The following is a 22,603-nucleotide window of genomic DNA, read 5'->3' on the forward strand; positions in this document are numbered from 1 at the left end:
CTCTCTCCCTGGCCATTCCTCAGCTCAAGAACCAGAAGAGAATGGTAGTACTTGGCCTCTGTCCTGTGGATTTTCTAAACCACTGACACCTATTTAAAGCAGCTGTAAAGTATCATCACAACACAATATTATAATTTAATTCTTATTCTGACCAGCTATGCACACACAGTGAAAGGCCAGAGATGAACCTTCTAATCCATCTGAATTATCTCTGTATTATAGGCTATAAAACTGCAGATGAGTTGCCTAGTGTGGGCATCTGTGGCCATGTTTTAAGGAGACTATATTTTGGTGTAAAGGTTTGAAATTATGGAGAGTCTAACACATTCACTGGTGATCTGTCTTAAATGTTATCATTCACCTCGTAAAATATTATAGTGCATTACCTACTGAAAGTTAACTATCTCCATGTCAGTCCAGATTCTCCCTGTGTAGTAATTTACTGGGGAAGACTAGGAAATAGTAGTGCCCTCTGTGAATGCTGTACTTCCCCTTCATTATGGGTGTGTTCATGATGGGTAACTTACAGCATAAATAAAATGGAATTCTTCAAGAAACCCTGTAAGAAAGGAATACACTGACCTATCTATAGCTTTTCCAGCATGTACCTGGACAACTAATCATGTTAGCAGCTGTTAAGACGACGTCCTTCAGTCTTGTCAGACAGTCACAAACCAGGGAGCAGCTGGCCACAGCTGAGTACCTGGCAATTAAAAAATCGTCAAACTGTTCAAAAGTTGGTTCCAGCATGGACAGAGGAGGAACCTTGAAGTTACTGCAAGCTCATGCATACTTAGAAGCAACACAACTGAGTTTTATCTACCTATCATCTTGAGAAAAACACCAAACAGGGGTATAGTCTGAGAGTCAGGCATTACTGCAGGCTCTGGCTTTATACTGTGCATTACACTGATATATTGTATATTACAATATATTGTATATTTCAATAACACCTATGCATACTGCTATGCAATATTGTATTATTCTTACTCCTACTGCAAAACTAAGCCAGTTGCAAAATGGTGTTGGAGCTAGAGTTTATCTCAAATATATTAATTATTTGTATTAGTATCTTGTCTTCCATATGTCTATCAGTATGTTTGTGCATGCTTGTCTATGCATGGGTTTGGAAATCACTACAGCTTTTTCCTGGCATTTAGGTTCATTCAATAAAATGAAAATCAGCTGATTAAAATCCTTAACATTTTCCCTTAGGACAACCCTAAAATAGTTTTATATTGGGGGAGCTCAGCACATGAAGCTTGTTTCTTCCCATGATGCTGAAAGTCCATTTAACACGAACTGTCACTCAAGTTTTCTCCTAATGAAGCAACCCCTATTGTATTTACACTGTAGTACCCTGAAAGATGCTGACCTTGCATTAGAAGACACATCTGCAGTCTGCTTTCTAAATGCAATTGACTACTTGAGCATCTTGGCACATTCTCCTCTGACTTTTCTTCACTCTGAATTTTCTACTTTGTTTAATGTCAAGATGGCTCATAATATCCCAAAAAGCCAGGTAGAACAGGTGGAAATTGAAATGAGAAACACACAGAAATTTTTTTTTTTTTTTTTGTCTTCTTTGAAAGACAAGCTGGCAGATGCAGCCCCTGTGCCTGAGGACTGAGAGGCTCGGTGGAGTAGGGTACCTATAAAGCACCAAGTGTTTTTACACTTAAGTAGCCCAGTATTAAAAGTCGCATCACATCCGTGCAGAATAGACCGTTTCACTCGGATGCAAACAGTATCACAAACACAGGGACCATTCACACGGCTCCTGGGCTGCACTTCGGCGAGCCTGGGATGAAGCCGAGAACCGTGTGTACCATCTAGAGCTCCCAAAATCCCTTGTGTTTGTCAGGGGTGTTTCCACCCCCCACTTATCTTTTCCCATGAGAGCTCAGCTCGGAGCGGGAAGGCCGTGGGAAGGCAGGGGCAACTCAGAGGGCAGGGTGCCACCCCCCGCCTGGTCGGGTGCGTGCAGGGCAAGGGGGCTCAGCTGGAGCCCCGCACCAGGCCCACGCGTGCTGCTCTGCATCGCCCTGGCGCGCTGTTCGGCCCGCCGGCCCGCACTTTCTAATACGCGGGACCTGGAGTTTCTTTGCCTTCATGTTTCACTTCTAGTTTGGGTGGGTTTTGCTTTCTTTTTTTCTGGTCTTGTTTTGACTTCTCGGAAAAACGGTGCCAGTGCCTGCGCCCTGACCCACTTCTCCGTTGGATAATGATATTCCGCGGCTACAGCCCCTACCCCCGCTGCCACTCCAGTTCCCAGGGAACACGCAAACCCTCCGGTTCCCGGGGCAGGGAGCGGTCGGCAAACAGCACCTCCTTAGAGGCGGCTCCGTTCCCAGCGCCGCCGGTGCCCCGCGCCCGTTCCCACGGCTGCCCATCGCGGTGCGCGCCCGCAGCCGGGCCCCGACCCACGGCCCGGGGCATCGCCTCCAACAGGGTCCTTCCCCTCGGCGTGCTCCAGGCTGCGCTCAGCGGCCGCGCACCTTGACCTCAAGAAGCCCAAAGCCACTCCACCGTCTCCGCCTCTTATGAAGAAAGATCTTGTTAAAGAAATAAACTTTTCTTCCTATGGCAAGGGGAAGCAGGCGGTGTCTGGGGCACTGCTCCTGCGCGGGGCTGCTCTCCCTCCGCCAGCCCTGGAGCTGCGTCCCAGTCTTCGACCCCGGGGCCACGCTCTACCCGCGGCGGTGTGAACCCCTCTCGGTCCCCAGGCCCCCGTTCCCTCCCTCCTGCTTTTTAGGAGCAGGGGGAGGTTCTGTTCTTCCCGCCCGCGGGTGTGCGCCACCGCACTCGTCGCGCACGACACCCCCGCACACGCACCCCCCCATCCACACCCACCAGCGCGCACACACACATACACGCAGACACACATATAGACACACACCACACACACACACACTCTCTCACATATCCACACACACACACACACACACACACTCTGACATATCCACACACGCTCACATATACCTACGCGCACACACACACAGCCTCTCTCTCACACATACTCACACACACACACTCTCACACGCGCGCACACGTGCGCGCCCCGCCCAGCGGAGCGCGGTCTCCGCCCCCCGTGCGCACACACATACACAGCGCGCACATACACGACACACACGACACACAAACAGTCGCGACACACACATCAAGCGGACACACACGCACCCGCCCGGGCACACCGCACATCCCGCGCTCCCCCGCAGCCACTCGCGGCCCCCGCCATGCGCTGAGCGGAGCCGCGGCCCCGCCAGCTCCCAGCGCCGCTGATCCCGCCCGCGGCGTGGGGGCGGCCGCCGGGCGCGGTCGCGGCGCGGAGCCGGATCCCCGCGAGGGAGAGGTGCAGCAGCCCGCGGAGGCCGGCGGGCGGGCAGGAGGCTGAGACAGCCGGACAGGCAGGCAGGCAGGCAGTTGGAAGGAGACGGGGGACGATTTGGACATGCTCATTCTCGGGCGCTTGGTTGCCTGCATCCAGCTCATCTGCATCCTCAGAGTGGGTGAGTGATCTCTGCATGAATTCATCTTCGGGCTTCGGAACAACTTTTCTCCCCGGGCTCCGGTGGGTTTTGGTCTCTCTGATCCCTTTCACATAGATGTGCAGGCGCAGTCCGTGCGTGTTCACACCGCGAAAACATGCTGTCAACACCACGGGTGGGAGCGTTTCTCTTACCCCTTTTACCTCAGTCGTCGGGCTCCGAGGATGCGCGGTACCCCACGGCGCCGCCGGCCCTGCTCCGAGCGGGGATCGCCAGCCCACGTTGCCTCTGCTCCCCCAGCGTGCCCCGCCGAGCCCTCCCAGGGGTCCGGCCCCGCTGGGCTGCCGGCACCCGCGGGGGAGGGACCGGGTGTGCGCCGGTGACAGGGGGAGAGGGAAAATCCATGCACAGCAATGCTGATATCGATCATATCTGGGGACGTGGGATGGATGTGAGATCCATCATGACTTTAAGGTCTCGCATGAACTGTTTCGAAGAGAAGGGGATGGTGCAAAATTTCGCTTTAAAAAGGACTCGTTCTCCCTGAACGGGTAACGTCAGTGGTTGCCCTAAACCATGCAAAATACGAGTCGGTCATTCACGTGGGACCCCGCATACAGAATATGGATTCATATATAGATGTTAGTAGGACTGCTTACATAACCAAATTCATTTTCAGCTCATGCAGACCTGTGCGACTAGAGTGCATCCTAAAATTCATGCCGTTCCCTGTTACATGATAAGATGGTTTTTATAACCCGCGTGAGTCACTTAATGCTGTTAGAAATGCTTCATCAAATAAACACTAGCAGCTTTTGTGGTCGGTTTTGTATCCTGTTGGATGGTCGTTTTGAATTTATAAGTTCTAATTAAATAGATCACTAGAAAATACCAGTTGGCTGCTTATATTTAAGTATGAGGAACTTGGGAGGTATACCTCCTGGTATACAAAACCAGTCTTACAATAGGTCTTCGGTGACAAAGTAGTCACTAACCTACATTTGTCACCCAATAGGTGGAGCTGCTTCTGAAACCATGCAGCTCTATAAACAAAGATCGGGGTTAGGTTTCACTTATAATTTAGTACCAAGTTCGGCTAGTTAGGGAAAACTACTTTTTTATTTTATAGGAAGAATGTTTTTGCCTCTTTTCAGAAAATACTGTAGAATGATTCAACTATAAACATAATGAATGTAACTGATCTTCGGTTAAAATGTATCATATTCATAAAGGCATTAATAACATTTTAATAACACTTTTAAACTAACCTATTCCTAAAAATAGGGTGCTTACCCCAATTCTCTTACTTCAAATAATTCTTTTATACTATGGCAAAGAATGGTCTGTTATAAAACTTTTGATGAGTTTTAATAAAGTCTTTCGTACATTGACAACTTGTTTCCTAAAATCAGATGTACTCCCAAGTCTGTTTAAATGAAAAAAAATTAGCAGGTGCTTTTTTACCTGTGTGTAGAGATATATGAAAATGTTTGAGAACAGGTCAAGTGTATGATAATATCATCATAATGTAATACAACTCAATTAAATTTTGGAAAGAACTTCCCTATTCAGGTGATCCTATCACACTGGAAGCAACGCAAGACATAAACATAATTTTGTAACTTTTTTTGTTTGTTTTTTTTTTTAATAATTTAATCTAGCATCTTATTAGAAATAAGCTGATTTTATGTAATATAAGGTTTGGGCACTTGTGCATATATACGTAATATTCATTCATGAATTTACAAGATCTGACGGGATGGGAAAAGGTTTTCTACTCATACATAAGATTTAAGTGCAGCAACTTTTTGTTTCTCTACACGGATACACTATTGTTTTCAAACCTGACCTGGAGAGGACCCCCTTTCTAGATGTGATGATTTGATTTGGTCTCAGTGGTGCATCCTTCTGAAGACTCATGAGCTAGACTTGTCAGTGTGTTCAACACTATGATTGTTTCCAAGAATGAATACCCTGTACAGGCTATTAGATTGGTTCAATCAGATTTCGTTTGAATATGTTCCTGTTTGATTACCTCTCTATAGCAAATATGCTATGATAGGATAACATTAGCTCATAGAAACAAATACTTAGAATCCTGATATAATTTTCTTCTGTGGTTTTTTTCATAAAATATAAAATAAATTATTGCATACCACCAATGTATGGTTCCAAGGGTTTGGTGAGAGAGAAGAACTGGATGGGACTGTCTGGCTCTTACCATTAAATATTTCTGGTGCAGAAGAAACTAGACCCAGGGCTCTGTGAATGGATTGGTGCTGGAGAGCATGGCAATCTGCCTTTGCACTGTGGAGCCTATGCTTATTAGTGTGAGGCTAGGCAACATGTAGATCCCAGTCTCATTTGCTTGTACTTTCAAAAAATGTTGTTGAGTCCTTAGCTGGTCTGGTGCAGAGCTTTATCAGTGATCCTTCCCAGAGAATCTCATTGGGAGATTTGCTGTTGACATTGGGAGATTCATCAGGGAAATCTGTCTCATGTGTGTCCAAAAAAGACAAGGCAGCCAAGTCAGCCTCACTGAGGAATAAACTGTTAGAGCAGATGGAGGCAGAAAGTTCTTCTGGGAATGACAAGACAGTGACAGTTCATTCTTTGCCTTACTGAAGAAATGCTTAGGAGCTTAGTTCTGATATCCCTGCTGAGTTATGAACAGCACCTTCCTTCACAGTGTTAATGAAGCCAAGGAACTTGATTACATCGAGCACTGATGTAATTGTTTATGGAGCAGGGTATTATCTGAGTACTCTCAGTGAGTGCTGCTCAGTGAAGTCCAATGAAACCTGTGGAGTGAGATGCTATTCAGTCACAAGCAAGAGCTCATAAGAAATCCTGTGCCATTGTTTGTGAACATTACTCTGTGGTTAGAGATCTCCTATTAAGTTCTTTCTTGTACTGAGATTAAAGGGGAAAAAAAAACCCCAACCCTACATGGACAATTCACTTGGTTTTTAAAAATTTTATTTCAAATGAGAAATTTATGAATCTGTAATTTTCAGCTTGCATGTATCTCAGACTGAAGGTACTCTTTGAAAATCTGCCCTGGCTTGCTGATGTGTTCCATATAACCTGAAAGTCAGTGAGGGGTGCCCTTTTTTGTGCCTTTTGTTGCATTGTTCCTATGGAAATAATGTCTGGAACCTTTTCAATAAGTAGACTATTTGTGAATCTGTGTAGGCAAGAAAATGTTCACAGAAAAAGGAACATATTTTAACAAATTAGACTGTAATTGTGGTTAAATTTGAGTCAAAGAACTGTAAATATTTAGGCAAGAGTTAAAAATATTGCATGCTTTCATTAGCAAATGTATGGGTAGTTTCCCTAAATAAAGTAAAAACTGTCTCCAGAATCAGCTAGTCTGCATCCTACTGCTGTCACTGTCCGGCCTCAGCCAGGGTTTTGCCTTTTAAAATGCAGCTCATTAATCTATGAATTACTTAATTAGTTGTGTTTCAGTTTAATTTCTAACTATCTAGAAAAGATCTCTTGGTTTTAGTTTGTTTCTGATATCCCTTTATTTGCACAAAGATGGCAATAATTCCCTAAATATTCTTATTTTTCTTACACAGCTGACATCAGGACAGCATTTCCAAGCTGTCAGGCAGCAGGCACCTCACTATCAACATGAAAGAAACTTCTCTGTGCTCTTTACGGGAGGGTCACTACTAAAAATTATGAGAATGTAAAGCAGAGCACCCTTTTGGCTTCCCAAATCCAATCACACTTTGTGTTCATTCTCATGACCACGTGTTTGGACTCAGTAAGCCCTTAAACTATTAAAGGACTGTGGGATCAGATCCTTCTTTTTGCACTGATCTCTTATTTTGGAAATATTTTTGAGGGCCAGTTATTTGACACACTTAAAACTGAATTACATCACAGTAATATTAATGTATACTACTTCTAATGCTTTAGCACATTTTATGCTTAAGATTATATGTTCCTATTGATGATGATACATAGTTCCTATGGAGACATTTAATCCTGCCATATCTAAAGCATAAGAGCTAAAACAAAAATGAGAATTTTAGAACTCATTTATTTTCTACTTTAACCACCTGTATTGTGGCCATATATATGTTTTGCATTTTTGTACCGTAGAGATTTATTTATATGTATCAAAATCTAAATATAGAGTATGGATTTATTTTAGGTTCAAATACTGGCAGGTATGGAAAGTGACAAAATTAATGGCATTTTGAAATTAATGTCAGTTTAGCCAAATAGTTACTTAACCCACTAGTCATCTGTAGGACATTTCTAAAATAGTTATGTAGTTTTCAACATGGAATCAATACAATTTATAAGGAGAGTTTTCTCAATTGCATTTGGCCTTACTTCATCTCTGAATTTACCCTTCTTTCTGGATTCCTGGAGAGGAACTAAATAATACGTATAAAACTAAGATGGTAATTTGAAAATATTGTCATTATAATCTGTATTGGAAATTAGGATGTTAATTTATGAAAATAGGCACTTGCCCATTTCTTAAGGAAGGCTATTCCCTCGATATTCAGTGCTCATCATTTAAGTGGCCACTTCCCACTATGAGATCTCTAATTAGGAATTTAAGGGTGAACAGATTCTGTTCTTTCCCTGACAATTTCAATTCCTCTTCAAATGTGCTGTGCTTCTCAGTATTCCCCGTAGGGCCTGGAAGTCTGTGGCAGTTCCGGAGCCCCCAGCTCCCATTTAACAGCTCAGTTCTCACAGCTTCTTGCACCATTTGTGTGGCTTTCCTGTTCAAGACATCCTTTGGCTATTCAATAAGCTCCTTTTCCCATAAAGACAAAAGTTACCTTTTTGAATACATGTCAAGCCTTCTGTATTAGAAAGATGAATCTACAGGAAGAAAAGGACTTACAGTATTAAGTAAACAAGATCCACTAAATGAAAGATAGCAAATATTTCAAAGAAGCTGGGACTATAAATGAAATTTGGCTCCTGCAGGTTGTTGAGGAGCTGTTGGCGGCAGAATACTTTTCTAGGAAGGTATGGTGCAGGTTGCTTGTTGAATACAAATTACTGATGTTGGTCCATTCAGTCTTGAAGCTAAACTGGACATTTTAGAAACAAGGTGAGGGTTTATTTGCATCACTGGCTGGTAATTATGGTGCTGTCTGATAGAGGTGAAATAATAGACTTTTAAAGTAAAGCAGACAGTATGTGAGATTGTCAGATTATTTCAGATGAGGCATGTCTCTCAAAAGCTCCTGTTGCCTTCTACATCTTGCCCATACTTGGCTTTGGTTTTTTCTTTCATCCATTGGAAGTAGCTACATTTCACCCTACAAACCAGTATTTTTCATTACTGTTTGAAGACCCCAGGAGCTCTTGTTTGAGTTAGTTAATTTCAGAAATCATTACTGTGGTGAAAGTCACAAGGATGGTGAAAATACTATCCTACATCTGCTGAGGAACGCTCAGCAATGGAACTAGGATGCCTGTGGAACTTAGGTGTCTAAACCCAAAATTTCAATCAAAAGGTTCCCTGACTCAGCTCATACTTTGATGGCTTCCAGGAAGTCTTCAGGCAGCTGTAGTCCCTCTCCTGCATGTGCCTTACCTGACCTTATGCTGTGCATCTCAGTGCCTCTTCCACTCCTAAGTTTCATTGGATCCACATGCAAATGTCCTTTCAGGTGACTTTCTGAACCTTAAGTCTGTAAGGCTTCCCTAAATATCTGCTAACAGAATCAGGTGTCTTGGTCTGGCTGCTGCTTCTTCTCTTCAGGACAAAGGACAAGGTGGTGGCCCTGCCACCTTCTCATGTTCTAGTCCAGTCACTGAAGCCTTTTACCCAGGCAGTCTAGAGAGAAGGCTTGATCTGAGACAGAGGGATTTGAACCATGTCTTCTGTCTCCAAACATTTGTCAAATCAGAAGACTTTTCATACTTCTTGTGTAATATGAAGCAATTAAGCTTATTTTTCTAAATTAAAAAAAATAAATTGAGAGGATTCTGGGCAAAATCTTGAAAGAGGGTTGCTAAGCAGTTGGAAACCACATCTATTTCAGGAGTTTTTGGAGCTGGAAATGGCACCTGGGAAAGTTTGCAAGAAAATTTTCCAGCATATAAGTTTTCCTTTTTCTCACTCTTCCTTAAGCATCCACTTCAGGCTTCTGAATTAAGAATTCTGAATTAGTACAATGCTACAGCAAGATAGGAAATATGAGTTCTCATGCCTCCTCCTACTCAGTATTTCATTATCTACTTGCTGGATACAATGCATAAATCACTACCCCTGCCTTTTCTCTGGTTGTGCTCTGAAAAAGATCAGATTTTGCTTGTTTCTTTAATAGTTTCAGATACTTATTTAAAGAAGGGAACTCTAGGCTACAGTTTTGAAAGACTAACCTCTCAAAGGTGGGCAAAGCTCAAATGTTTTTTCACTAACTCATCATTTTATATCAGCTGTCCCCGTCAGCTGAGTACCACTTGGGCAAGCCAGTTGCTTGTTACTGCCCTCAGCTGCTTAGATCACCTAAAGACAGTGGAGCAGCCTGAGCTTCAGGGCCCTGGAGCCTACTGCTATTGCCTGGCACGTGGGCAATTCTCTTAAAGATGTCTTGCACTTGAATTTTTTTCTAAGTCAAGGCTATTGGATACATCTTTTGCACCACAGTTTCAGATTCAGCAGCTAAAAAATAGGCTAGATGTGCTTTGGCTACTTGCCATATAAAAAGCATTATTTCCTTATCTAGATTTTTACAGCATCCAGTTAGATATACAAGGTGATGTGTTTGGGGTTTTTTACTATCCTTTGTGTTTCACTAAATATAAAGAATGTATTAACTTTGAAATTTTCTCTGTGATATTGAAATATTAAAGATCCTAATGTGCAGGTAGCATTCAGCAACTTATTATTTCTATATGAAGCTACTAGGACTTCTCACCTGACCAGTGAGAGATTTCGTTGGTAATCTGGCTGGGAATTGTCATCCTCATTGCCAAAAAACTTCTGCTAAATATTGGGTTATCTGAAGGCTGAAATATAAAGTAGTAGAAAAATATAAATGTTTGAAAAGATAACCATCTTCACTGCCTCATTTATCTGTTTGCTGAGATAGGATAAGAGTAAAGCAGGGAAGAGGTGGTTAAACAGCAACATCAAAAGGGCAAAATAAGAGATGTCCAGAGTACTTTTAATGTGTTAAAATCATGTTACAAAAAATTGGTCTTCAAAATCCTGTAAATTAGGAATATTGCATAAAAATAAATTGCATCAAATGTATCTTAGTGAAAGACAGGGTTTTGTAAATTCTGTAATGGAATGTGACAAAGAATCCCTGACTCATTTAAAATTTTCTTGTCATGGTAAGTTCTTTAGTTAGAACAGATATTTTTTATAAAGCTATCCAGACCACATGAAATGTTTTCCTAAAGAAAATTGAAGGATTTATTGAATTCATTGAGATTTAGACTGGTTTGTGTCATAATGCTTCAGAATACACTTTTCCAAAAATAATGCCATTTTTCAAAGCTTAAAAAAAGAATCCTTAAAAAAGATAAATTTGTAATGTTCTGCAGGGGCAGCATATACCAAAGAAACAGAAAGCTTTTTGAAAGCTACAGCAAATATTTTGAGGAAAAAATAAGCCTTTAAAATCAGCATTTTAAAAAAGACTTGATTCTTCACTTGCTTTATATGCTGAACTCCATGATTTCAGCAGAAGTTCCCAAAAAGAAAAACATCTGCTTGCTGAGACTAAATAGCTAATGATCAGAGTAACAGCTGGCTTTATAAAAGGGACCTAATATTGCTCTGAGCAATTTTTCTTCTAGCTCCATCCCCAGACCTACCAACTTTGTTCTATTTCTAGCCATTTAAAAAAGTAATTTAGTTTCAAGTGTATGCCAGTTATTTCTTTCAGTACCTTTGCTAAGTCTTATTCTGATAGGCATGTCTAAGTATGATTACTAACAAATTTGTCAGGCTGGGACTTCCTGGATGTCCCAAGAGCCTTCTTCCAGCTTCTTGGGGCACTCCAATTGTCTGTGATATGCCATTCCAAATGGTGCACTGGCCACACAACCCGTCCACCTGTCATTTGCACAGAGTTTGTGGAGAGTCTTGTCTGTGCCTACCTCTTTCTTCATATCTTTGAGTTTTGGTCACTACCTTTGCATTTCATGTATCTTGCAATGTTGCAGAAAAACTGACTTTCTGTTGTATTTTGGGTTTTTTTCCAACACACTTTGTGTTTAAAAAAAAAACCAAAAAACAAGGAGAAAAAGTTCCAGAGTACCTGTACAAGTTTTAGGGTAGCACTAACACAAACCCAAATGACTATAAGCTGGCAATTTGAAAATTCATTCTGAAAATTCAAAGAAGGCTCCTGATCATGGGAGTGGGCAAACAGGAGCATGGCACGTCTCTGAGGACATGGCACAGCAGTTCACACAGGCAGGGCAGGCAGGGCTGCAGGTTTCTTCCTGCTAGTGGGGTTTTTAGTTTGTTGTGTTTTGTTAGTTGGTTGGTTTGGGGTTTTTTGTTAGTAATGGTTTTTACATGATGAAAAACTGCAGTAAGTAAAAGTGTACATAGCAAAATAGAGCCCTCCAAAACGGATGTGTCTGTCCAGGCTCCTTCCTGAGGCGGAGTGTATGAGCCTGTCTGTGGTACCAGGGGGCATTGAACAAGTGAATGATCTCCTTTCACTGGGGGCTGAGCTTAGGGAAGAAGTTGAAAGACTAAGGTGTAATAGGGAAATTTATACAGAAAGAGATGGGTGGAGTTCAGCCCTTCCAGCCTTGAGGGAGGCTCACCAGGACTCAGAGGACTCCCATGCCTCCCACTGTCAGGCAGTAGGAGAACACCTGGTGGATGAAGGGGATTGGAAACGGGTCCCTATTCAGGGAGGTAATAAGAATTCCTCCCAAGCCTCTTCACCTACCCAGGTGCCACTTCAGAATAGGTATGAGCCCCTGAATCCAGAGGGTCAGCAAGTTGATGTAGAAGGAGATGATCTGCCCAGTGAGCCTCCCAATCACGCTTCATCTGTCAGAGGGATCACCACCTCTAACATTAAAAAGAAAAGAAGGGTAGTTGTAGTAAGAATTTGGGTAAGAATTAGGGGGAAGGCCAATAAGGCTGGCGTTCTTCTGGGAGTCTGTTATCATCCACCCAACCAGGAAGAAGTGGATAGCTTATTCCATAAGCTGGAGAGTGCTGGAGAATATTTCAGGATCACCAGCCTTTGTTCTTGTTGGTGACTTTAACCTACCAGACATCTGCTGAGAACTTAATACAGCAAAAAAGAGGCATTCCAGGAAGTTCTTAGAGTGTGTGGAGTACACCTTGTTGTCACCACTGGTGAGTGAGCCCACTGGGGGAGGGACTACAAATAGAGGTGTGCTGGTGGGAGGTGTGGTGGTTGGAGGCTGCTTGGGTCATAGTGATCGTGAAATTACAGAGTTCTCAATATTTGGTGAAATCAGGAGGAAGATCAGTAAGATTTTTACATTGGACTTCTGGAGGGCAGACTTTGACCTATTTAGGAGACTTAGTCAGAGTTCCTTGGGAAGCAGCCCTTAGAAACAAAGGAGTCCAGGCAAGGTGGGTGTGCTTCAAAACAGAGATCTTGAGGGCACAGGAGCAGACTGCCCCTCTGTGCTAAAAGATGAGTTGATGAGGCAGACATCCAGCCTGGATGGGCAATGAGGTTTCAAAGGAACTTAGGGATAAAAAGAGGATGTATTGTCTTTGGAAGGAGGGTCAGGTCTCTCAGGAAGTATTAAAGGGGCTTGCTAGGGCATGTAGGAAAAAAATCAGGGAGGCCAAAGGTCAGTTTGAACTTAATTTGGAAACTTTTGTAAAGGATATTAAAAAATGTTTATACAAATATATTAATGGCAAAAGGAAGGGTAAGACCAACATTTGTTCTTTACTGGATGGGAGGGAACTCAGTAACTGTAGGTGAGGAGAAGGCAGAAGTGCCTAACACCTTCTTTGCCTCAGTCTTTAGTGGGAGAAGTGACATTAGTCTTCAGCTTGTCCTCAGGACAGCTGTCCTCCTGGGTTGGTGGATGGTGCCAGGGAACAGAATGGTCCCCCTGTTATCCAGGAGGAGGCAGTCAGAGAACTGTTGAGCTGCTTGGATGTTCAGAAATCCATGGGACCAGATGGGATCCATCCCAGGGTGATGAGGGAGCTGCTGGCAGATGAGCTTGCAGAGCCACTCTCCATCATTTACCAGCAGTCCTGGCTGACTGATGAGGTTCAAGGTGGCTGGAAGCTGGCCAGCGTGATGCCCATTCACAAGAAGGGTGGGAAGGAGGTTCCTGGTAATTATAGGCCAGTCAGCCTGACCTCAGTACCCAGTAAGGTCATGGAACAGTTTATACTGAATGTAATCACACAGCACTTACAGGATGGCCAGGGTATCAGACACAGCCAGCATGGGTTTAAGTGGGGTAGGTCATGTCTGACCAACCTGAGCTCCTTTTACGACCGTATGACCCACCTGGTGGATGCAGGAAAGGCTGTGGGTGTTGTCTGTTTGGACTTCAGCAGGCCTTTGGCACTGTATCCCACAGCACCCTCCTGGAAAAGCTGCAGCCCAGGACTTGGACAGGGCACTCTTTGCTGGTTCAGGAACTGGCTGGATGGCCGGGCCAGAGGGTGGTGGTGAATGGTGCTGCAGCCAGCTGGGGCCAGTCACCAGTGCTGTCCCTCAGGGGTCTGTGCTGGGGCCAGTTCTGTTCAATATTTTGATTGACGACATGGATGAGGGGATTGAGTCTTCCATTAGTAAATTTGCAGACCACACTAAGCTGGGAGCTTGTGTTGATCTATTGGAAGGAAGAAGGGCTCTGCAGGGAGAGCTGGGACGATTGCATGGATGGGCAGAGCCCAATCAGATAAAGTTTAATAAGTCCAAGTGCTGAGTCCTGCATTTTGGCCACAATAACCCCCTGCTATGTTATAGGCTGGGGACGGTGTGGCTGGACAGTGCCCAGGCACTAAGGGACCTGGGGGTGCTGGTGACAGCTGACTGAACAGGAGCCACCAGAGTGCCCTGGTGGCCGAGAAGGCCACTGGCATCCTGGCCAGTGTCAGCAGTAGTGTGGCCAGCAGGAGCAGGGAGGTCATCCTGCCCCTGTACTCAGCACTGGTGAGGCCACACCTTGAGTGCTGTGTCCAGTTCTGTCCCCTCATTTGGGAAGGACATGGAGACGCTTGAGCGCGTCCAGAGGAGGCAACGAGGCTGGAGAGGGGCTGGGAACACAAACCCTGTGAGGAGCGACTGAGGGAGCTGGGGGTGTTTAGCCTGGAGAAAAGGAGACTCAGAGGTGACCTTATCACTCTCTACAGCTCCCTGAAAGGTGGCTGTAGTCAGGTGGGGTTGGTCTCTTTCTCCAGGCAGCAACTGACAGAACCAGAGGGCACAGTCTTAAGCTGTGCTAAGGGAAATATAGGCTGGATATTAGGAAAAAGTTTTGTACAGAAAGAGTGATAAAGTACTGGAATGGCCTGCCTGGGGACGTGCTGGAGTCACCCTCCCTGGATGTGTTTAAAAAAAGACTGGATGTGGCACTTGGTGCCGTGGTTTAGTTGAGGGCATGGGTTGGACTTGATGAGCTTGAAGGTCTCTTCCAATCTAGTGATTCTGTGATTACAATAGTGGAATTCTGAAAAGTGTTTCCAATCTGGGAGCAAAAGGCCAACCTTTTTTTCTGGTGTTTTTAATTTTTTTTTTGTAATTGTAGAGTACTATGTGCTTTATAAGAGCCTGTGGCACCTGAAGCAGGAGAGAGCCCTGTCAATGATCTAGGAGTTCCTGTCAGTGAGTAGCATGGCACAGTTTCAAACTGTGCAAAAAAAAAGAAAGCTGAGCTGTATGCATTTGGCCTTGCCAGCCAGCTGCCCACCAAAAAAACATAAACCAGTCATTCCTCATGATGGACTGCTACATTTGTAAGCTGAGGTACTGAGTGCTCCCTTAGCATCTCAAGTACCTCTCAGCATTTCCAAATACGTACAGTAAAAAAAAGAAAATATAAATAGGAGGCTGTGTATCTTAAATACAATATAAAATCATGAGACTTAAAAATTTACACTTTGATTTTGATTATTTTGTTTTGAGGCTGTTGACCGTTTGCTATTTTAAATAAGATTACTTATAGAAGTATAAGGTAAGAAACCTCCTTTAAAGGAAAGTATTTGAAATTGCTCGTGTGGTTGTATGGTGTCAGGCTAGAGGTAGAGTTAAAATACTAGCCAATTGAAAATCTTAGAGAACTGGCTGTGTTCTCACTCCCACACCTGATACAACCATAGGAGATTTCAGTTCATTTTCCGTGTCAAATTTTGCATTGGCTGAATTCTAAGAGTATTCTCAAGCTCATCTGCCCATTACTCATTAATCCTCTCCACTTCCACCTCTCATATTCTCATATAAATGGCTTGGTCTCTCTGTCAGCCCCATTTCTCACTACATGCACATTTGGCCAAAGAAACAGGCAGTTACATGGTAGTTTACTCATGTAAAATTAGTCCAGCAGCTTTGTCAGGGTTCTCCTTGACTGGTTTCTGCACCCCTTTTAAAGCATAATTCTTACATACCTGATGTAATTCTTTTTCCCTGTTTGTTCCTCCTCCCTTATTTGGGATGAAGAAAGGGATTTCTGTTTTGCTTACTGCTTTTTCTGTGTGGTAAAAAAATCAAGCAAACATAAATCAATATGTGTTAGAACGAACCAAACACTGGGTAAAAAAACTAAATTCCTTATTTTGTTTCTCTGTGAGTTTTATTTTCTGCACTGTTGCCTAATCAGCTTCAAAGGTTTATGTTTTGGTATGTCTTTAGAAGAGACAGAAAAGGTTTCTGTGTTTAGAATTTATGTATGTATTTGACCAGTGTCAAGACAGTATTACATTCAACAGAATTCATTCAGGAATACTTAGACTAGAAATTATTCTTTTAATCCATTAGTAAAAAATACCTCCATGAAAAATTCCTGAGGATTATGCAAAGATATCCTTTAATCTGAGTCTTTTTTCAGTATTTTCTGGTTTTCTGCTATCCACAGTGGGATTTGTAATGCATGAATCAGCAGACAAAGTATGTTTCCATGTGGCAGTAGTCATCTCTGTCTGTATGGGAAGTTCCAAACTTCTTGTGTGAGTGGTAAGACTGTGACACAAAATCTTCTAATGATTTCTCTGAGCAGTGGCTGTCCTCATGAAAACAGGAGTTTAGATTAGTTATTAGAAAAAATGTCTTCACTGAAAGGGTGGTTGGGCATCGAAACAGGCTGCCCAGGGTAGTGGTGGAGTCACTGTTCCTGGAAATGTTGAAAAAAAACATGTGGAGGTGGCACTAGGGGATAGGATAAAGTGATGGACTTCATGGTTGGACTCGATCAGTTTAGAGGTCTTTTCAGCCTTAAGGATTCTGTGATTCTGTAAAAAATGACAGCAGGAACAGATATGCCCTATTGTTAGGAATATGTGTGAATCTTACATGACCCAATTAGCTTTTGCAACTATATGTTTCCTGTAGAAAAAGGGATTCATCATAGTAAAACATATTGCAAGTGCACTTTAGAGCAGATTAAAAATATCCTTCTTGCCCTGCTGAATGGAAGACAGGTTCAGCTAAATCTGCTGAAGGTAATGAGACAATGAATGAAAATAAGATGAATGAAATAAGATGAAAAAGAAATAGTTTCAGGTTACGTGCAGTCAAGTGAAATACAGGAAAATGTGTATGGAGCAACCAGAAAATCAAGTCCTGGTTTTGGTAAATAAGGAAATATGAGCTAATCAGCTTTTTCTAATATGATCTACATATTCTATCACAATTGTAAAGAGTGCATTTGAACAAAACTGTAATACAGGTTTTCATGGTTTGCTTCATTAGTTAAATAATTCTTTGGATGTGCAAGAGCTTTTCAAAACACATGTAACCCTGAAATCTGCTGTTCACTTGAAAGCAACAGGAAATTCAACTTACTCTGAGTATGATTAAATCAAAGAGGTTTCATCATCTTGCAGTGGAACTCAAGATGCTGGGTGTGCATCGACTGGGACTCACCACAACTAGTGTCCCTTTACTAGGACATGCAAGCTTGGCTGGTAAAATAAAGATCAGTGTAGATAGCAAAGTGTGAAAAGAATAACTAACTGGGACGTGCCTCTCAGGGACACATATTGGGAATAATTGGGCTGACATATCTCGTTTAGATGGCTAGATATGTGGAATTCACAATTGTTGATCTTCCTACCCCTAAACCAGCTATATGATGCTGATAGTGGACACTTTCCATCATCATCTAATAATACAATATTTGCCAAAGAAATAGGAGATGGCAATCCTAAACACTTCCCTCATACTGGGATTTGAACCACAGCTGTGGAGGGCAGTATAACCCTCAGTATGACAGAGCACAGCAGCTGGGGATGGGCAACACTGCTGATCTGTACCAGGCTGAAGATGGGAATTTTAGAAAAGTTTGAAAGACTTTCTGTCCAGTCCAGTGGGTGGGATGAGGTGGTTCAGTGTAGCATTTCCAGGGGCTAGACTAGATCTTTGCCCTCTCTTCTTCACTGCACCCCTGCTGCCCTGCTCCCGAGCAGCAGCTGCCACTGTGTGAGCAGCAAATCCCAAGCAGCAAATCCCTGGTCTCTTCCTTCTGCTGTGGCTCCCTTCCATCTCCCCCACTTCACCCCCACACCACTGTCACTCTGTGGCTGCAGTAGGGATCTCTCTGCTGGGATGGACACAAATGTGCATTTGGCAGCCAGTACTGCTGGAAGGGCTGCTCTGCAATGGGCAGTGGGCAGGAAAGTGCATTCTGTAGGTTGGTTCAAAGCCAGCAGTTGGCCCATGCTGGGTTATGTCTGTCATAAAAGCAGTGATACATGGAATTCCAGACCCTATCTTTTATCTAGCTGCTATCCAGTGTAAAACCAGCAGGATTTCTATTGTCTCCTGTGGTTTTGAAACCTGATAAAGAACGCTGCGGTTATCTCCTGGTCAGGTGCTCAGTCTGGTACTTATCTAGGTCTGCTGGGTATCTCTGAATAGTCACCTGCTTACCCTGCACCCATGAAGTCTCTGCATCTTTCAGTCTTGGACCAGTTGCTGATTTGGTTGTGTTGCAGAAGGTGAACCAGTTAGACACAAAAGTGCATTGTAACTCTCCCAGAAAAGTGTGTAGCTGTTTCATTAGTCTGTGTAAGAAGCAAATGCATTTACACCACCCCTGTTTGAATAACAGGAGGTTTTTCTGCCACAGGCAGGTATGGCAGCTGAATGAGCAACTGTGCAGTGCCCTGGAAGAAAATACAGTGTGCTCCTTTTTGTAGCAAATCAGATGCTTTAGATGGCATAGAGACAACAGATGCATTTCCCCAGTGAGTCACTGAATTTCCCTAAAGCCCTGCATCACCAAGGCTTTCAGCTGAGGTGAAGCATGTTATGCTGCTCCCAGTACAGTCAAAACCTTAAAGGCTTAGTCAAACCTATAATTAATTAATGCTTGTGTTTGACTTAGTGCTCATCTAGTGAGATATCTTCTAAGTCTGTTGCTAATGATTTTAAATCTATGAAGCAACTTCGTAAAACCCTTTGAAATTGGCAATTATAATGTTCTGTCTTACATGGGAAAGCTTTGATCACTCCAGAGCAGGAAATAAATGCATGACTTAAGCTGGAGAGATTCAGTGACAGAACAGCAGCAAACTGTGAAATACAGTGGCATGGCAGAGAACCAGAAGAAGATTTGCTCTTGCTCCTTCCAAAACTCATTTGAAGTCATTTCAGTATTTCTGTGTTGCAAAAATGACTGTGAAAGTCCTAGGAGGTCTGCAGTTGCATGTGCTTACAGTCTGAAGATAAAACTTAATTGAAGAATTTTTGCTTTCACGTCTTGTTCATTTTTTTTAAATTCCTATACAATTACAAGGCTACATTCTGACACAGCTCTAGAAGTGAACCTAATGAAAATCTGGCTTGTTCTGTCACAGGTACTTAAATGTGATTTAAAAAAAAAAAGGTGTTAAATATATCTGAAAGCCTGTTGTTTTGTGTTCAACAGTAGGAATACTTTGCAGAGAAACTAACTAAACTAACTAGCTCTAGTCTAGAGGCTTCAATTTTGCTGTGGTGTTTTCTGAGAGCAAAACATGCGAGGCTATCTTCTGTACTTGACTAATGCTTGTTGTGGCTTTAGCAATGCCATCCACCAATCTGTTTTCCTAACTTACTCAATTTTTAATGAGATCATTAAAATTAAGCAGATTCTTAGGTATAAAGCAGTCTGGTATTTGCTTGTAAACTTTTCACTCTTCCTCAAATAACTCAGTTATTAATGTGTAGAAGAGAGAAAATAAGAGCATTTTAAGAAAATAAAAATGCATTCTAAAAAGACTCTGCTTTTAAGGATGTATGGGTCTTTTTAAGCTACTGTACTGCTGTCACCTGCATATAATAACCACCTGTTAGAGGCATCTTAAGAAACACTTTACTTACTATTATTAATTGCATAATAAATCCTCCCTAGTGGCTATTTGATTAAGTGAAAAATACTGCAAGTTGGTTCTTGAAAGAGCAAATATTATTGTAATGCTTTTATATCATAATAAAATAAATTTACATCCAAGTAAAATGAGGGGGAAAAGGTCTCTCTCTCTAATTGTTCATAAGCTTTCCACTGGGGGATTAAATGTTAGCACTGTGCCTGTTGATGCAGTACTAGTACACTTCAGAAATTTTACAAACATTAGGGAAATTTATAACTGGTTATTGGAAATGCAGCCCTTTAAAATACACAATGTATTTATTTCATTGCATGCAATATATTTATTTCATTGCATGCACCGATGAGTCCTTTAACTGGGCTTTTATTCATGTTGGATATTTGTAAAAAAAAAAAGAGATCTCAGGCTAAAGTGACATGTGCAGATGCTGTATAATCAGGGAATTGCTACCATTTATTATTTATGTATTGTTGACATTTATGTGCACCTGTCAGTGACCAGGGTTTCATTGCATAAGGTGCCATATGAACAGAGCAGTAGTATGACACCTGCTCTAAGGAATTTAGAAATAAAATAGCATGCAATGAAGAGAAGCTGAGAGGTCAGAGAAAATGAGTGTTACTGCTAAGAAAAAGTCCTATGTTTATATAAAAAGCAGTTGAGTTGGTGAAGCAGTAATTTGTCATCTTTTCTAGCTCTTCCTACGAGTACCAGTTTTCAAAGAGGTGTTGAAGGGGTCTGTCTCAGTTCTACATCTGTAAGGTAGAGGTAGTAATACTTTACTCGAAGGTATTTTGTGTGAACATGAGTGTGTTCACATTTCTGAAGCTCTTGGCAGACTGAGAAGGTTGGCTCGAAGTCACAGGTGACAGGGCAGTGTCCCACCGTGGGGAGGTTGTGCAGGGAGCCTCTGCAGCCTCTGAGGACCCAAGGCACCTGTGAGGGCCGCTCTGTTTGCAGTTCCCTGGTGTCCCTGGTGCAGCCTCTCCCGTGCTGGGTCAGCCCCAGGCAACACTTTGAGGTGAGGAGAAGCATTCACCTGGAGACCTGCTGTATCCTGATGGTTCAATAGGGAGCTGAAAATCGTGAGACCTTGGAACTGAACCTGGCAGTATCAGCTTGAGCACGTCATTTTACCTTCTTTGCTTCTTTGCTGTCTGCAAAGCTGAGATGATATGCCCATGCTTTCTGACATTGGTTCAGGAGCAAAAGTACTGCACACGTACGAGGTGCAGACAAAGTACAGTGTGCACATGGCGTGTGAGCAGCTGAGGTGTGCTGCTTTGGGTGGGAAAGGGAGCCCTTTCAGCCTGTGCACAGCCTTCCTAATGGTGTGTGACTTCACTTAGGGCTGACTGCATGAACATTTACACCTGAGAACATGAGTCAAAACAGCTGATCTGAACATTTATCTTGTGGTGGATTGTCTCTGATCGTAATCCTAAATGGGGGCTCCCACCCTGTGAGACCTGCTGCTACCCAGAAACTGTGGGCTGCAACAAGATCTCATACCTCTTGATCTCTGAATGTCAGCATGGAGAAATGTGGGAATAGCAGGTAGGCATTTGCTGTGTAAAACAAAGCTCTAACATCTCACAAAAGGAGCAGTTACACTGAATGGGCCTGCCATGGATGTTATCTAATTGCTGTAATTTAGTGTTCATATGAAGCGTGGTAGTGCACTGAAACACGTGGAAAGTTGGGTTTTCCTCATGTGTAGCAGTCAGTAAAGCTTGGGTCCATGTCTCATGTTTGATGATAATAAAAATAATTATACTCTTTATCCTGTGTAATTTTTCTTCATGTATCATTTTTCATGCTGCAAAGGTAGCATGTGAGCACAGGTATAGGGGTATTGGCTGTTGGCAGCTGTTTTCCATTAGCTGCCCTTTTAGTTCTGCAAGGTCTTGCAACTCACATTTTCTAGGTGGTCCCTGGTGCTGAATGAGTGGGTACAGCTTTTCACTCTTATGCCCTCCATACTGCCTCTTCGTGGGTCTGCCTGCTTCTGTGTTTGCTGCCAGTTACCACACTGCAGTGTCCTGACACATTCCTGTCTGCAGTTCTGACTTCAGGCACTCTGTATCCACTTGTTACTTGTACTTCAGAAATAAATGTTGTCTTCTTAGTTGCTACCATAAGGCCAACTACTGACATGGATAAAAGTTTTTAAATTGCACAGGTGCAGTGGATAAAAACCTACATTTCTTTGTATTCACTCTTTAAAAAAATAGCATATGTTAAATATTTAATTGAAGAACAATTCCAGATTTCTGATGTATTCTGGCAAATGATATCTGAGGGGAAAAACAGAAAGAAAAGTGGTGGGTCCTATTAACAAGAAGAGACTTAATTGTAGTTTCCAGAGTCTTTGGTCTTTTCCAGTTTGTAGAAATCCCAGAGAGATTGAGAGAGTAAATGAAAGAAAAAAGCAACAAAGGAAAAAAAAAAAGAAAAGAAAGGGAAAGGGAGAAACAGGAAGGAGGGAGTGAAGAAGGGAGAGAGAAAAGAAGGAGGAGCAGTGGTGAGTTCGGGGAAGGAAGAGACACTACCCCCTGCCCACTTACCCACACTTCCACGGCCTTTGAGGTTGGCCTTCAGCCCCTCC

General features: G+C 42.8%; 1 protein-coding gene across 5 annotated transcripts in view; it reads left to right on the plus strand.

The window, feature by feature from the left end:
- The first annotated feature begins 3,296 nt into the window (after window positions 1-3,296).
- PTPRZ1 (protein tyrosine phosphatase receptor type Z1) overlaps window positions 3,297-22,603 on the plus strand; it is a 131,800-nt gene continuing 112,493 nt past the window's right edge. For 2 of the 5 annotated variants that reach the window (XM_059847187.1, XM_059847188.1), the window contains exon 1: window positions 3,297-3,509. In XM_059847187.1, coding sequence (XP_059703170.1) covers window positions 3,452-3,509 — 58 coding nt within the window. In that variant the 5' untranslated portion in view covers window positions 3,297-3,451. The remainder of the gene's footprint in view (window positions 3,510-22,603) is intronic. The other 3 variants (XM_059847185.1, XM_059847186.1, XM_059847190.1) reach the window with 2 other exon arrangements.

This window comes from Haemorhous mexicanus, chromosome 5 (assembly GCF_027477595.1).
Source record: "Haemorhous mexicanus isolate bHaeMex1 chromosome 5, bHaeMex1.pri, whole genome shotgun sequence".
NCBI lineage: Eukaryota > Metazoa > Chordata > Aves > Passeriformes > Fringillidae > Haemorhous > Haemorhous mexicanus.